Source organism: Micropterus dolomieu, linkage group LG10 (genome assembly GCF_021292245.1).
Source record: "Micropterus dolomieu isolate WLL.071019.BEF.003 ecotype Adirondacks linkage group LG10, ASM2129224v1, whole genome shotgun sequence".
Lineage (NCBI taxonomy): Eukaryota > Metazoa > Chordata > Actinopteri > Centrarchiformes > Centrarchidae > Micropterus > Micropterus dolomieu.
In genome coordinates this window covers 26,048,775-26,063,040 of record NC_060159.1, presented here as the reverse complement: position 1 = coordinate 26,063,040, position 14,266 = coordinate 26,048,775, and the positions used below count along the sequence as shown (strand labels likewise).

General features: G+C 42.3%; 1 protein-coding gene across 5 annotated transcripts in view; it reads left to right on the top strand.

Annotated features, from left to right (window-relative positions):
• The window catches only part of col12a1b (collagen, type XII, alpha 1b), a 157,867-nt gene that overhangs the window by 109,890 nt on the left and 33,711 nt on the right, over positions 1 to 14,266 (top strand). For all 5 annotated transcript variants that reach the window (XM_046061546.1, XM_046061549.1, XM_046061547.1 and 2 more), the window contains 12 exons: positions 1,227 to 1,346; positions 1,813 to 1,959; positions 2,957 to 3,073; positions 5,855 to 6,007; positions 7,005 to 7,079; positions 9,202 to 9,341; positions 9,876 to 9,999; positions 10,076 to 10,219; positions 10,550 to 10,714; positions 10,825 to 10,863; positions 10,954 to 11,092; positions 13,977 to 14,119. In XM_046061546.1, coding sequence (XP_045917502.1) covers positions 1,227 to 1,346; positions 1,813 to 1,959; positions 2,957 to 3,073; positions 5,855 to 6,007; positions 7,005 to 7,079; positions 9,202 to 9,341; positions 9,876 to 9,999; positions 10,076 to 10,219; positions 10,550 to 10,714; positions 10,825 to 10,863; positions 10,954 to 11,092; positions 13,977 to 14,119 — 1,506 coding nt within the window. The remainder of the gene's footprint in view (positions 1 to 1,226; positions 1,347 to 1,812; positions 1,960 to 2,956; positions 3,074 to 5,854; positions 6,008 to 7,004; positions 7,080 to 9,201; positions 9,342 to 9,875; positions 10,000 to 10,075; positions 10,220 to 10,549; positions 10,715 to 10,824; positions 10,864 to 10,953; positions 11,093 to 13,976; positions 14,120 to 14,266) is intronic.

Sequence of the window (14,266 nt, the reverse complement as noted above, 5' to 3'; positions counted from 1 at the left end):
GCACTTTAAAGAAATACTCCATCAATTTCAACAGCGACCAAAAGTCACCGCAACATTACTAGAACATCAGAAAGAAGATGTATAACTGATGTATAACTGTCGACCACAAAGACTCTGAAGATGTGAAGAGGCGATTGTGCAACATAGCAGTGTACCTAGCTCTGTTGCGGAGAAAGTATGGCGGTGTGGAACAAACTTTTTAGAGCCAACTTTCAAACTTAAGTAAACATGATGCCTAAAAGACGGATTCCCAACGGAGGCTTCCTTTTACGGATTGGAGCTGTTCACATTAACTCACATTAGAACAAACTGAAAAAGTTGCACTCCAGTCTGCTTTACAACATTTCCAATAAGGATGTAATGGGTATCAATGTCTTGCTGTGGTCTCACAGTTTGTTGCAGGGATTGAACCTGTGAACTCTGCGTTACGGCTCGCTCTCGCCGAGCCTTCTGCTGCTGATAGAACAGTTGAGCTAAACACACCCTCCGCTCGCAGCTCCATGGGCCAGTGGTGCCGGAGAGGGGAGTGCAGTGAAAATAAATACAGTAGACATACGTTAGTCAACAGTGCCAACATGTGTTAACGCGACGAGATCAGACCACTGCGATCTCACAGGAGCTGAAATGGGAGAGCACTTCACTGGTGAGCAGTAACATTAGTTATACAAACAATAGAAACGGGAAGAAAGTGTGTGTGTGTGTGTGTGTGTGTGTGTGTGAGGCGTCAGTCCAAGTCAGAGCTCCGCAGACGCCCGGCTCGCTCAAAGGCTGAGAAAAGACCCAAATCTAAACTTGTGCAATGTCACACATAATGAATTTCAAAAACGAATGAAGGGCAAAGTAATCAGCAGTGACTTGCTAACGAGGAGGTAGAAATGTTCACCCTGGAAGTGGTTTACTGGTTCAGTTTTTATATATTGAAAAGGCAAAAGAAGCAGAATCTCAGAACAGCTGAGAAAGTGTCGCTTATTTTAACAAAACAAATGTGCCAAACAATTAATAATACAACTTTAAAACTGTAAAAAGATGCTTCTTTTAAAACCAGAGCAGCCTTAAGCTACCACAGACCGGATCTCTGATATTTTGGGGATGTTGATGAGCTTCGGGTAGACGGATTTCCCCACTTTTTACTTTTATAAAACATCTGAAGATTCAGCAAGTTGACGTCGCCTCCAGCTGACTTATGTGGAAATTGTTGTTGACATGCGTCTCCACTCTCGTCGCAGTCGGCCTCTTGAGTCCCAGGAACCTTCGTGTCTCAGATGAGTGGTACACCCGATTCAGAGTGTCCTGGGACCCGGTGCCAGCTCCTGTCCAGGGATACAAACTGATCTACTCTCCTGCAGGTGAGACAATATGTCACTGCTCTGTGGTTCAGAACATTTATGTGGCTGTTTGCTCTTTCAAAAGAAGTGAATGTTGGTCAACCATGAACAGTTTGATTTATTTGAATATTTTTAGGAAGAAAAGGGGGTGAGTCCCTTTCCCCAGCTTTGGAACGACTACTTTTAAAAAAAATAATAAAGAGGAAAAGAACTGAATGGTATTTTAATAAAACCAGAGGAATATAAAATAAACCCAGTCAGTTTTAGTTAAGTGTGAGTTCACAGTTCGAAACTGGTTCACTAAGCATGAAAGATCATTCCTGAGGGTCAGTTGGAGATGGGATTTGTTGACATGTTAGCTCAGTAGCTGTTGTGATTTCATCCGTTGCACTTTTAGGACTTCCTCTCAGATTAAAGACGGTGTGGTGTGGTCACATGCATGTTTCAGTTCTGCACTCCTACCATTTTATTTCTCTTGTCTTTCCAGGCACAAACCAGCCTATAGACATGTTTGTGGGCGACGTGACCTCTTACACTCTGCACAACCTGCAGCCTGGAACCACCTACGATCTTAAAGTGGTGGCCCATTACACCGGCGGCGTGAGCGGACCGCTCCTCGGACAGGGAACAACACGTACGTACAGTTGCTGTGTAAAACGGACAAATGCATGAAGTCCTACTGCCAGGAACCAGTTATTTAAAATCACAACACATTTTTCTCATTCACGCCCGATGGCAGCTAGCAGCAGGGGTATTTTTTTGTCCTCTAGTTAAGCTTTTCCTCAGATTCTGAGATCTCCTCTGCTGATGTTTCTACCACCCAAATACAGTGACGTTTAAAAAGAATTTAATGTGTGGGATTTTAGTAAAAAAACAAAACAACAAAAGAACTTGAAACTTGACTTGGGATTCAGGGACGATTTCTCAAGGTCATAGTTGTCCAAAGAAGGTTAAAGTCAACTGCAACTGCACTTGGATGAAACGTTACTTGAAACGTTTTGCCTCGCGGACGCTGACTTGGGATGTGAATGTTTTGAGATTTGACTTAATCTTCAGTGAAAACCTTCATGTCTTAGTTTCAACCTGGCAAAATCTTTCAAATCATTTTATTTTAACTTTCTGGAAACAATGTTGGTACAAATACTGTCTGCGACCAGAGACCCAACTGCCGATTGCAATTTTCTTTTTAAAGACTTAAGTCTTGACTTGGACTTGCAGGACTTGAGACTTGTCTCAAACGGTGTGAAACCTGTCTTGGACTTGTCCTTAATGAGGTACAAACTCTGGTTTAGGGTGTATTAAAACGTTACAAAAGTGAAAATTTGAAAACTCCACAGCATGCCTCTGTAAATCTGGGTGATTTTGAGCTGAAAGCATCAGCAGTGGAAATATCCCACTTCCGAAACTGCTTCATACCACAAAGGATAAAAGGATTTTTTACTTATTTAACTTGGGTGTCACATCCATCAGGGGAAAAACAGTCTTTCTCTGTCTTTTAAACAAATGTGAGTTTGCACCGTTCAGGATCTCCTCAGGATATTTATGAAACGTTTTCCAAACAGGCGGTAGAAACCCAGAAATGTCTCTCTTGATATGTCTTGATCTGTTGAAATGTGACGTTCTGTCCTCAGTCTACCTGAACGTCACCAACATTGAGACCTTCAACGTCGACCACGACAAGTTCTGCATCAAATGGACTCCTCACAGGGCGGCCACATCGTACCGCATCAAACTCAACCCTGCGGACCGTAAGTCTCCTCGACGTTTCACTGTTTATACCAGTTAACATAACCACCACTTTTTTGAATCTCAAACTTTACATTATGTATAACAATTAATTTTCTTTGAGATTTGGGACTGTTTGTTGGACAGAACGTGCAGGAAATACAGCAACTGCATTTACTTCTTGAAAAATCAATTATTAGAACTGTTGCTTAATTTTTTTGTCTACGCTGGACAAAGACAAAACGACAACACCAGCTTCTTTCTCAAGTAAAGCATTTCGTCAACTGTCCCTATTAATACTTGATGTGGTGGTGTGGTCCACTCTCAACAGTCCGATCTTGATCGGGGGTGACTTGTTTGAGGTTATGCATGCGGTAATGTGTGCAATAAGACTCGCAGCAGATGTTTTGAAGGCCTACCTCCAGATGAGGTCACCCCTGTGGCCGTGGATGCTACAGATCCTTCATAGCGTTTAGCAGACTGTGTCTGCTGTTGGATTGCGTCTAGTCTTGACTTTTTTTTTTTTCCTCTCGGAGACTGTTTATCTTTTAGGCCTCCTCCTTGTGATTATTACTCGGAGCAGGATGCAAGTTTTGGCCGGGATTTAAAGCGTACGACCACCAAGCTTTAATTGTGTCTCTGTCTGTAAAGATTACATCCTTTTCGATTACTGCAGGGTCTTTGAATCCCATCTGGTTCATATTCGCACATGGACACGGGTTGGCGGTTAAAGAGCAGGAAAAACCAGGATAGGGAGCATCCACATTTGAATATCTATATGGTAGTCATTAGCCATTCGAGCCGCTATTACGGGTTGCCAGAACAAATATGGGTCTGCTAGCGTGAGACAGATGGCGGGTTAACCACTACCAGAGGATCAGAACTCTTCTGCCTGAGAATCCGTCACAGTGAAAGGCAGCAGACGGTGCTCTCAAGTCAACAAATCAGTCAACTGTTTGTTCTCAAATGGAAACGCAAACAGCGGTCGGAGACGGTGGTGAGATGAGTAAGTGGAAAAACTGCGAGCGGGGAATCGCGAGCGAGGCCACGGGTCTTCTCCATTGATATTTCCTCTGTATTTTAAAAGCCATGGAAACGCTGGTTAGAAGAAGAACATGTGGCTGCCAGTTTTTAAGACTTAAGAATTATCTAATATCCTGCTTAAGTGTTTCAGGGATTATATTTTGTCAACATCACTTGTATATCTTCAGTCTTTGATAAATAGGGGCCACTGTTTTGGAGGAGATCTCGCCGAGAGGCCGAGATGTTTTTCCCAGAACAATTTATATAAAGCGAGTTTGATCATAACTTGTTGATATTACAGAGCTCATTCTGAAAGTGTTGCGTCACCAGAGCTGCTGGATTGTGTCATTTAACAGAGAATCACAAAATCCTTCTAATTTTAAGAGTTGTGCTGTCAGGCCACTGAAGAGCAGCGATCATCCTCTGTGGCAGCTGTCTCTGCGGTAAACACGCTTTGTTTGTTTGTGCTTACTAGAGCGCACAGTGTAAACCGGAAACCTTATTACCAATATATCATTGTCCAACCACGCAGAGCTGTAAACATGTCACTGCAAAAGGGTAACTTGTTGGGTTTGTTCATCACTGAGATGTTGACAAATTTGTTTTAGCAGCATTAGCTAATCTTTTATTTTCCTCCGTTAGCAACAAAACAGAGAATACAGCAACACCGACACGAAATGCATGACGTAGGGCTCAGTTGGTAAAAAGATGTGACATACTTTTCCATGGACCAATCAGGGTTGACAGCATTTGAATCAATCTGTAAATCAAAATCTGAGATTTAAGGTGAGCACAAAGAAACGTTCCTGCCTCAGCAGATGAATGTAAAACCAAACTCGGCACATCTTTCTGCCTACAGTGAGGCTCAAACGTGAAGTAACAATAAGCAAAACGCATTTTTGAGTCGAGGGTTAGCTTGAATGTTGAACCAAGTTGTCAGAGATTTTAAAAGTAACCCTAAAGAGTATTTCTCCATAAATCTATGCACTGTTGGAGCACAGAAATGGCAAAATGCTGTAAAATAAAAAGATTTTTCGTCGTTTACGAAGCTGAAACACGGACTGAAGTTGCCAGCAGTATAAGCCAGCGGGCCCAGTTGTTCGTTTCTTTAAAAGCCAGAAATGTAAGCACCTGGGGAAGTAATCTTTGAGTCATTGGTAATTATCATTAATGCTATCATACCCCTGGAGATGCATATACTGAGGAAATATCTCAAGTTTTCACCACTTATATTAATCTTTCACAATGATTCAGAGCTTAAAAAAAACTATATAAAACCCACTGGGTGTGATTTACAAGGCTGGGACTGCGAATTTCCAGCCATTCAGGACAAATTCTGGAGCGCCCCTGTATCACAATGTCCTTCCCGCTTTCACTTAGCGGATACAGAGTACATGAATCAATGTTCCCATGTGAATGTAATCAGTCCCATGAAAACGTTTAAATGATCAGCAAAGGTGTCTTAATTTTTTTTAATACGCATACGGCACCATTGGTGAGCTACAATTGATTTAGTATTTAAGTTTAATAGGAAAACAGTTTTATCAGAATATACTGAAAAATGTGTAAATGATTTGTTCAAAGATGGTTTCCCACTGTGGAAAGTTTGAGAAAAGACTTCCCAACAAAGGAAGAGAGAGTGGAGCGTAAAGCCATGGAAAAACTTATTTGGTTGAGCTTAATGTAAAAGATTTAAACCTGACCATTTAAAATTGCGTTAGTCGGTCAGTGTTTGTATGAGGTATTGATGTAAAAACTCTCCATGCTTCCTTCCTCTGTAGCCTCCAGTAAAGGACAACATGAGATCACCATCCCCGCCGGTCTGCCTCAGTACTGCTTTGACGGACTCTCACCTGACGCTCTGTACACCGCCACTGTGTTCGTTCAGACCCCAAATCTGGAAGGCCCGGGAGTCAGCGCCAAAGAGAGAACGTGTAAGTGCTGCATTTCGGAAATGAAGTTGTTGTTGTTGTTGTGTCATTTTGAGTCTTCTCTAACAGACTGGAGGTTTGTCTACTAAACAGACATTTAGCTTACTGCAAAAACTAAACGGAAATGTTTGTAGTCTTCAGACAAATCTGCTCAACTGTAGCATAAGTCATGTTCCGAGTGAATGTGTGACCCAGTAACAACTTATGGTCACTTACAGGTCACATTACGTGCTGCTGCTGTGTCCGTGTTCACACCGTTCACCACTGAAATTACATTTATTCATTTTAGCTGACGCTTTTATCTAAAGCGACTTACAATTGCTATACATGTCAGAGGTCTCACGCCTCTGGAGCAACTAAGTGTCTTGCACAAGGACACAATGGTGAATGGGTTTTGAACCCGGGTCTCTCACACCAAAGGCATAGTCTTATCCATTGCGCCATCACCACAAGAAGTTATATCAGGGATGTTTACCATATGTGCTGTTTAAATGCAGTATAAACATCTGAATTAAATGAAAAATGTCAGTTTTTAATATGAAAATGCACATTCTTACTTGATCTAGAGCAATCTACTTATTGATTAATATGAGAAAGAATGCCGCATGTGATGAATGGGGGAAAATGTGTTTTTCTTATCAAATATTTAATCAAAATCAAACTGGACATGTTTGAGAGAATATACAGCACACAAATGAATGTTGTGAGATGTTTTTGTTGAACACCGGCCAGCTGCCTCCACATCCAGAACCCGGCACCTCGGTTTTATCAAAGGAAACATGATCGTAGTAACGAGCTGCATCTTTCCAACGCGCCTAGTGAAAATGTGAACTGCGGTGTCTGAGATGTGAAGCAGGATTCAGACGCTCTGCACTATACAAACACTGAGTTACATCATCTCACAGGACTGATCCAAAACAATGACTTCATCATGTGACATGTTTACTGTTATTCTGTATTCATTAGATCGATGTTTATGGTCTGTTTTTGTTACTCACAGTGGTGAAGCCCACTCCGGTTCCAACGCTCCCACCAACCCCGACCCCTCCGCCCACCATCCCCCCAGGATGGGCAGGTAAGCGTCTAACGACACCCATAGTCCTTTGCTGTCTAATGTGCACAATTGTTTTTCTGTCTATGTACACAGAGAAGGTCGTTACAGCCAATGAAATCATTTCCCTTTATTGTATGAAGCAGTTTGATGCTTCTTTTATGTAGCTATATCACTGAGAGTGTCGGCCTATCAGAGAACAGGGATCTGACTTTCATCAACAACCCACATTGGCTTTCAAGCCAATGTCTCCTAGTGAATCTAGATTTCTTCTTTTGCTGGACAAGGGACCAAACATCTACCTGGGGAATAGAGCACCGCTAATGTCAGTTTGCAGGCAAACAAAACGTACCTGCGGTTGTGAAAATCAGTTAGTTTAAATGGTTCATTTCAGGGGAATCAGTGCAATAGGTGCCTTTGGACACAAGGATGAATTAAGTCTTTGACTAACAGCGCACCACTGACGGTGATCACCTTTTTAAGGAGAAGGGATTAGCTTCTATTTGACCTCCTGTTGGGACCAGTGTTGGGCAAGGTACTCAGAAATGGTAATAAGCTACTAGTTACTTATTACTCCTTAACTTGTTACTGGGTGATAAAAGTACCTTACTATATTACTTTCACTACCCCCCAAACAAAGCAGGCGTTAATATCACATTCATAACAGCAGCAAGGAGGAAGGTGTTTATTTATTTATTTTTTTAAACACACAATGCTTCTTAACACCACCGGCTGAAATAATAAAATAAAGCAAGTAAATCCCGACTTTTGAACAACTGTTCTCCACATGTATTTATAAAACCAGTATTTTTACAACGCCACTCTCTCCCCACAAGTCCGAGCATCAGTGGCAGCAGCTGCCGGAGTTTCTTTCTGTAAGTTTCACGTTGCTGTGCTGCTTCAATAAATTAAATGTAGAGTTGTTGGCGGTTGAAAGCTTTTTGATGGTCGCACAGCGTTTACACTAGACGACATTGTTCTTTGCATCTTAGACTGTGACACAATAATAGTGATAGGCTACTTACAGCCGTCAAAAGAACACCTCTCTCCCTCATTCTCTTCCTTTTGCTTTCTGGCTTATGAACAACATAAGGTCAGGTGCCGCTGACCTGCTGTACAGTCGCGCATTCACGTCAAGGATGGCGCGTTCAGTAATGCGGTAACGCAACGTTACTTGGATTTGTAACTGTAATAATATTACTGTTTCGGAAAAGTATTCCATTACACTCCTAGTTACTGGATTACAGTAATATTACTTTTCCCAGTAACTAGTAGTGTAACGGACCAGTGCCGACACTGGTGCTCCACAAAAGAGACACCGTTATGAGCCAGGAATCAAAGGTATAAATACGTCTTTTGTATTAACTATGGTAAATCTGATCTATAAACATTCAAATTTACATTTTGCACAAAGGGTTTGGGGTTGCGGAAGCTAAAAGAAGCATAGAAGTGACTGTTAAAACTCCGTAATGCAGCGCCACTTTCAGAATCACCATGTACATCCCAAAATCCTACAAAAACTCTGAAACATGGATCATCCCAGGACTGAATGGATCGAGTCTTTTTCATTCGAGCTCCTCCAAAGCAGCGTTTTGGCTGAGGCGGAGGTTTGACCGCCAACTCCTTCTGGATCCGACACGTGCCAGCAGCGGATTAATGGCTGCCACGTGTGCTGCCTGCCCTGTGGGGCGCATGCAGGGAACCACGTTGAGAACTCAGGTGTTGAAAAAGGAAGACAAGACCGGTCCAAAGAATCTGTTTGTGTCATTCGGTGTTGTGTAAAACTCTGACGAAGGCACATGAGGCAAAGATTATTCAAAGCCTTTTGCCCAATTCGTTTTCGTCTGAGAGGAACCCGTTAACGAGAGCTCACTTTCAACCCTTCTGGTGACCAAATGTTGCTTGTTTTCTTTTTAACAGTGAAACCCATAATTACTATACATGGCCCCATCTCGTCATTTTTCTCAATCATTTTGTTTTGTTGCACGCTTTGAGCAGACTTGTATTTATATATTTTTATTTTTTTAAATGCACTCCAGCTCGCAAATAATAATTATGCCGTGTGATGCCATTTTCTCTGCTGGTGCTTGTGATCCTTGGCGGTGGACTTTAACGCCTCCCATATTGACTTGTTTTCTTGCCTCAGTTTGCAGAGGTGCAAAAGCAGATGTGGTGTTCCTCATCGACGGCTCCTGGAGCATCGGCGAGGACAGCTTCACCAAAGTCGTGCATTTTGTCTACGGCATGATCGGCGCCTTCGACGTCATCGGACCCTCAGGAATGCAGGTTGGTATTGAAAACGCTGAACCAATAGCAGGACAGCGGTGCACTCTTGCTTCATGCTACATTTTTGTTTTTTATTTGCATAATTAACACATTATGGTAACTGGCATACAGTGAAGAAGTACACTGGATCTGTAAAGGTGAGGATGGAAGCAATGGGGCTCTGATTAAAGCGCAATCACATCCGACGAAAAGGGGGGAAAAAAATAAAGATTGTGAACAGTGGCAGGTAAAAGAAACCTGAAAAGGGAACCTCACTAAAAACCAGAGAGAATACGGAAAAGATTAGAAATGTTATTTAACTCAATATTTTGCAAGTCCTGCAGACATGTAATGCTTTTTCTGAAGTTTCACCATTTCCTTCCTCTGATAAACTCGACTTTTGTGCGTTTTTACTTTTTAAAATCAAGGATCTTCAGCCAGAGGTTGTCAGCCCTCTGGGACAAATCGGTGACGTGGGACTACAGTGTTTATACGTATGTAACTACGCTTGACCCTGGTGTCTTGTTAATGTCAGTGATGTGACTTTCCAAACAGGTGTCATTTGTGCAGTACAGCGACGACGCAAAGACAGAGTTCAGGCTGAACGCTTATCAAGACAAAGGTGTCGCCATGTCTTCACTGTATCACATCCCGTACCGAGGAGGAAACACCAAGACAGGTGCGATCACACACCACAGTCAGTGAGTCAGTCAGTCAGTGAGTTGTTTATCTGACAGCTTTCCTCTGTTGAGCAGGAGGAGCGCTGAAACACACCTACGAGAAGGCCTTTTCCATTGAAAATGGAATGAGGAGAAATGTCCCCAAGGTAGTTGTGGCGATCACTGACGGACGCTCTCAGGACGAGGTGAAGAAGAGCGCTGCCAAGCTGCAGCACGCAGGTAATGGGAAAATGACATGATTTGTGCTTTATCGACAGAATATACTACAGTACGGCAGTGACCTGGATCTCATTTTTAACTGGCGTCTTCAGGACTGCAGTGTCTTCAACCATGAAACTTCCCATAATAGAGAAATAGATAAATATATAAATTTCTGGAAACCCACAGACTAAATACAAACAGCTTGTACCCATCTGAACAATGCATATTAGTAAAACCGCTCTGGTTAAAATTTGGATCGTTTCCCTCCCTCAGGGGTGACTGGACAGATTTGATACCAACAAATCAGTGAGCTGGTCTTCTGACTGTGTTTCTGTGTGCCGTCCTCAGGTTACAGCGTGTTTGCCATCGGTGTTGCGGATGTGGACTTCGTGGAGCTGCAGGGGATCGGCAGCAAACCCAGCGAGAGACACGTCTTCGTTGTGGACGACTTTGACGCTTTCGACACCATCAAGGAAAACCTGATTACATTCATTTGTGAAACCGCAACATCATGTAAGTTAAATATCTACTGCAGCAAAAAAAAAAAAAAAAGCCACAACTGTTTACTGTTCGGCTGCCGAATGTGGGGTTAAACGTCACACGTTTTGTTTCTTGCTCCACAGCGTGTCCCCTGATTTTCCTTAATGGATTTACTTCACCTGGTAAGCGCAAAATCACTGCTGTTCTTTTTTTAAATGTGTCCTGAATTCCTCGGTCAGATGTCCAAAACTCTTCATTTTCTTGTGTTTCAGGCTTCAGGATGCTCGAAGCGTTCAACCTGACAGAGAAGACCTACAGTTACGTTAAAGGCGTCTCTATGGAGCCGGGCTCCTTCAACAGCTACACGGCATACAGACTCCACAAAAACGCCTTCCTGACCCAGCCATCAACGTGAGTCACGTGATCTAAAACTTTTGTTTGGTTGCGGAAGATTGTGGTTTTTTTTTTTTTTTTTCCAGGACCGATGCGAAGTGACTCAAACTTGAATTATTTAAACAGTAAAAGTCTCGTAGAGATTAAAAATCTCTTTTACAAGAGTGTTCTGGCCAATACAGGCAGCAGCAGAATTAATAGGGTTTACAGACATAAAAACTTATAACAATTTATTATGAAAATAAATATAAAAATACAGGGTCATAAAATATCCAAAATATTCATCAGTATGAAACGGGGGCAATATGAATCAGTCAAAGCATCTACAGCCAGATTTAAAATGACTTTAAATGCATCCAGTGAGACCAGCTCAGCGTACTTAAACACCTCTTTTCCCAAATCAGCACTGGACAGTATCCTCCACTTTTCTCATGACTGTACATCTGTACGTTACATGTAAGCAGACTGAGAACAGCCTTAAAAATTCAAAATGTGGTCTGAATCAAAGAGATTTATTCAAACACGTAATAATGTGGTTGGATTTCTGTAGATGACTGTAGAAGGTCAGCATCCCTGCTAGGTTAGTTTAGTTGGTTTTCTGTATCTACTGCAGTACTGGTCTTTTTGTAATAAAAACAAAACATTTACTTTGTCAGCATTTAAACAATCGCTCTGAGCAGGTTTGTTAGTGGATACAACACTCATCTGAGCTGTTGATTCTAATAAGGTAATGGTTTTATCTTGTTTAAAATGGTGAGATATTACTTGTTGTCGTCCAGTAAAGAAAAACACACAAATCTCTTTTGAAAACCTAAATTTCTATCATGTTTCAGTGTATCTAGCAGTGTTTGAAGAGGGCCGCTTTTTTTATCAAAGCATGTGCATAAGTTGCTCATAAATGTTACTATTTGGCAAACTATCCAAATTAAGTACCTATAAATATATTATACTGGTGGCGGTTTTTTTCCACTTTAGGCATTCGTTTTTAGAAAGAAACCCTTTGAGGAAGTGGCTAGCTTGAAAATGTGTAGCTTGGACAGTCAGCTGAGCTAACAAAGCTACCTTAGTAAGAAGTAGTGTGCGTTGTTTTGGTTGGTAAGAAGAACGTTTGGCCCCGCCCCTTGAGTTATAGCTCAACCAATTAAATGTGTCTCTCTTCAGAGCAACGCCAACTCCTGTTTGTCCTTCAAGTTGGGCGTTTGCCAGGCTCATAAGACACCATTTGAATTCGTCACTGGTTTATTTATGCATTTTTACATTAATTGCTTTTATTGAAGACCATTTTCTGTTTGGGAGCAAGAGACTGAAACAATCACAAAATCAGTCACGGTATTTTAATTCACCTAGCAACAATGTTTTCACAACTTAAACGGCAAACATATTTTCCTCTTGACGTCCTCGAAGAAAACTTTGTAGACCTAAAATCTCCGAACTCTGCAGGGAGAGCTCCCCCGGTGACGCTGCATATTTGTTGCCATCGTTGTTCTAAGTTGTTTGTGTCGGCAGCGTCCTGCACCAGCTGTGTCCAGACCGTTTTGAGCTCATTGTCTTCACAAACTGGGTCAGTGGATTTACAATGCTCCGTGAGGTCAGGCAGGACTGAGCTGCAGGTCCTGACCTGCTGTTTCACACAACAAGCCTCCATCACGCCACTCAGTACAAATCCAACCGCGAACTAGACTGTTAATACTGGCCTCCACCCAGCACAGGCGTCCCATATCCAGAATATCACATGCAACACCAGAGTGGTGGAAAACAGCTTGAGTTCTGACTGTTTACCAAGTCTGACTCTCCAAAATGTGTAGTGACATCAGACAGACAAATGAGAAACATCCTGCTCTGACTTTTTAAAAAATGAGCCAGTGGTGGAAAAAGTATTAATCCTTTTCTCATGTAGATGTTTCAACACCAGAATAAAAACAAAAAATAATTAAAAGAAAGCCTAAGCAGCTAAAATATGGTTTTGTTTCAAAGAATGAAAGAGCGGATGAGTTGGTTAACTTTTTGTATTTTCCCATCAGTTTGGTTTCTTTTGACACAGAAACCAAAATGCACCAAAAAACAAAGCCGCCAGAGAACGTTCGCTCCGCTCATTGGTTAAATGTGTTGATTGTAAACACGGGAAAGAAGGCGTTGTACTTTGTTTTATGTCACGGTCAGACGAGCTTTATTCATTCCCTGGTTAGCTGCCAGCTTGAGAGCGAATCACGTTCCCATCAAACAAACTGATCATGAATTTGTTTGTGACTAGACCAAGACCCACTGCCTCTAAAGCAGTTTTATTGGACCAGATTTTAAAACCAGAAAATGTAGAGGCCTATTCAAAACCTTTTTTAATGAACTCCTTTTAAACAAACGCAAATTAATGTAGTAAAACATATTGAAATAAATAAAATGGTTGTTTTGAAAAGCTCACAGGTACTACAGGTCACAAATGTTGCTTTGTGAAAGACTGGCGGTGTCGGTGCCTCCGTAAACATCCTGCCCGATCGGTTCTGCACATGGGCATCTGTCATTAGAGATGAGGAGGAAGTGAGACTCATTAGCTTCTTCCATAAACGATATATGTAGTGGTCACATCAGATTTATGTATGCTGGGCGCAGTGTTCAGTTCTGCCCAAACGAGCTCTAACGAGAGGGGAAAATATCAACCAAAATTGCAGATTTGAAAACTAGGGGTGTTCAGACGGGCAGAAATGTGAAGACTATGGTCAGAAGACATGATTCACATCAGTCCTCTCGGGGACCTCTGAACCTGTCTGACTGTGGGCCCTCGTTCATCCATGACCCGCAGTTCTACTCTAACCTGCTGTCAGTCAGTCCGTTGGGATAAGAGCAACAGGTAAATCCCGGCATGTTGACAGTAAATCTAACTTCACGTCTCTTCTTGTCTCACGAACAGAGAGGTCCACCCTGAAGGTCTTCCCCACGCCTACACCATCATCCTGATGTTCCGCCTCCTGCCCGACTCGCCCACTGAGGCCTTCGACATCTGGCAGGTGTCGAGCAAAGATCACAAGCCAGAAACTGGCGTCACCATCGACCGTAAATATCCTCCTCTATTCTTATCCAACCAAGTGTGTGTGTCTGGCATGAAAACAGAGCGCGGTAATGTGTGAGGGGAAGTGAAGCAGCTGGGCCTCATTGTGTCGTATCTGTTCATGAAAAGAGTTGAGTGGGGGTGTAATGAGC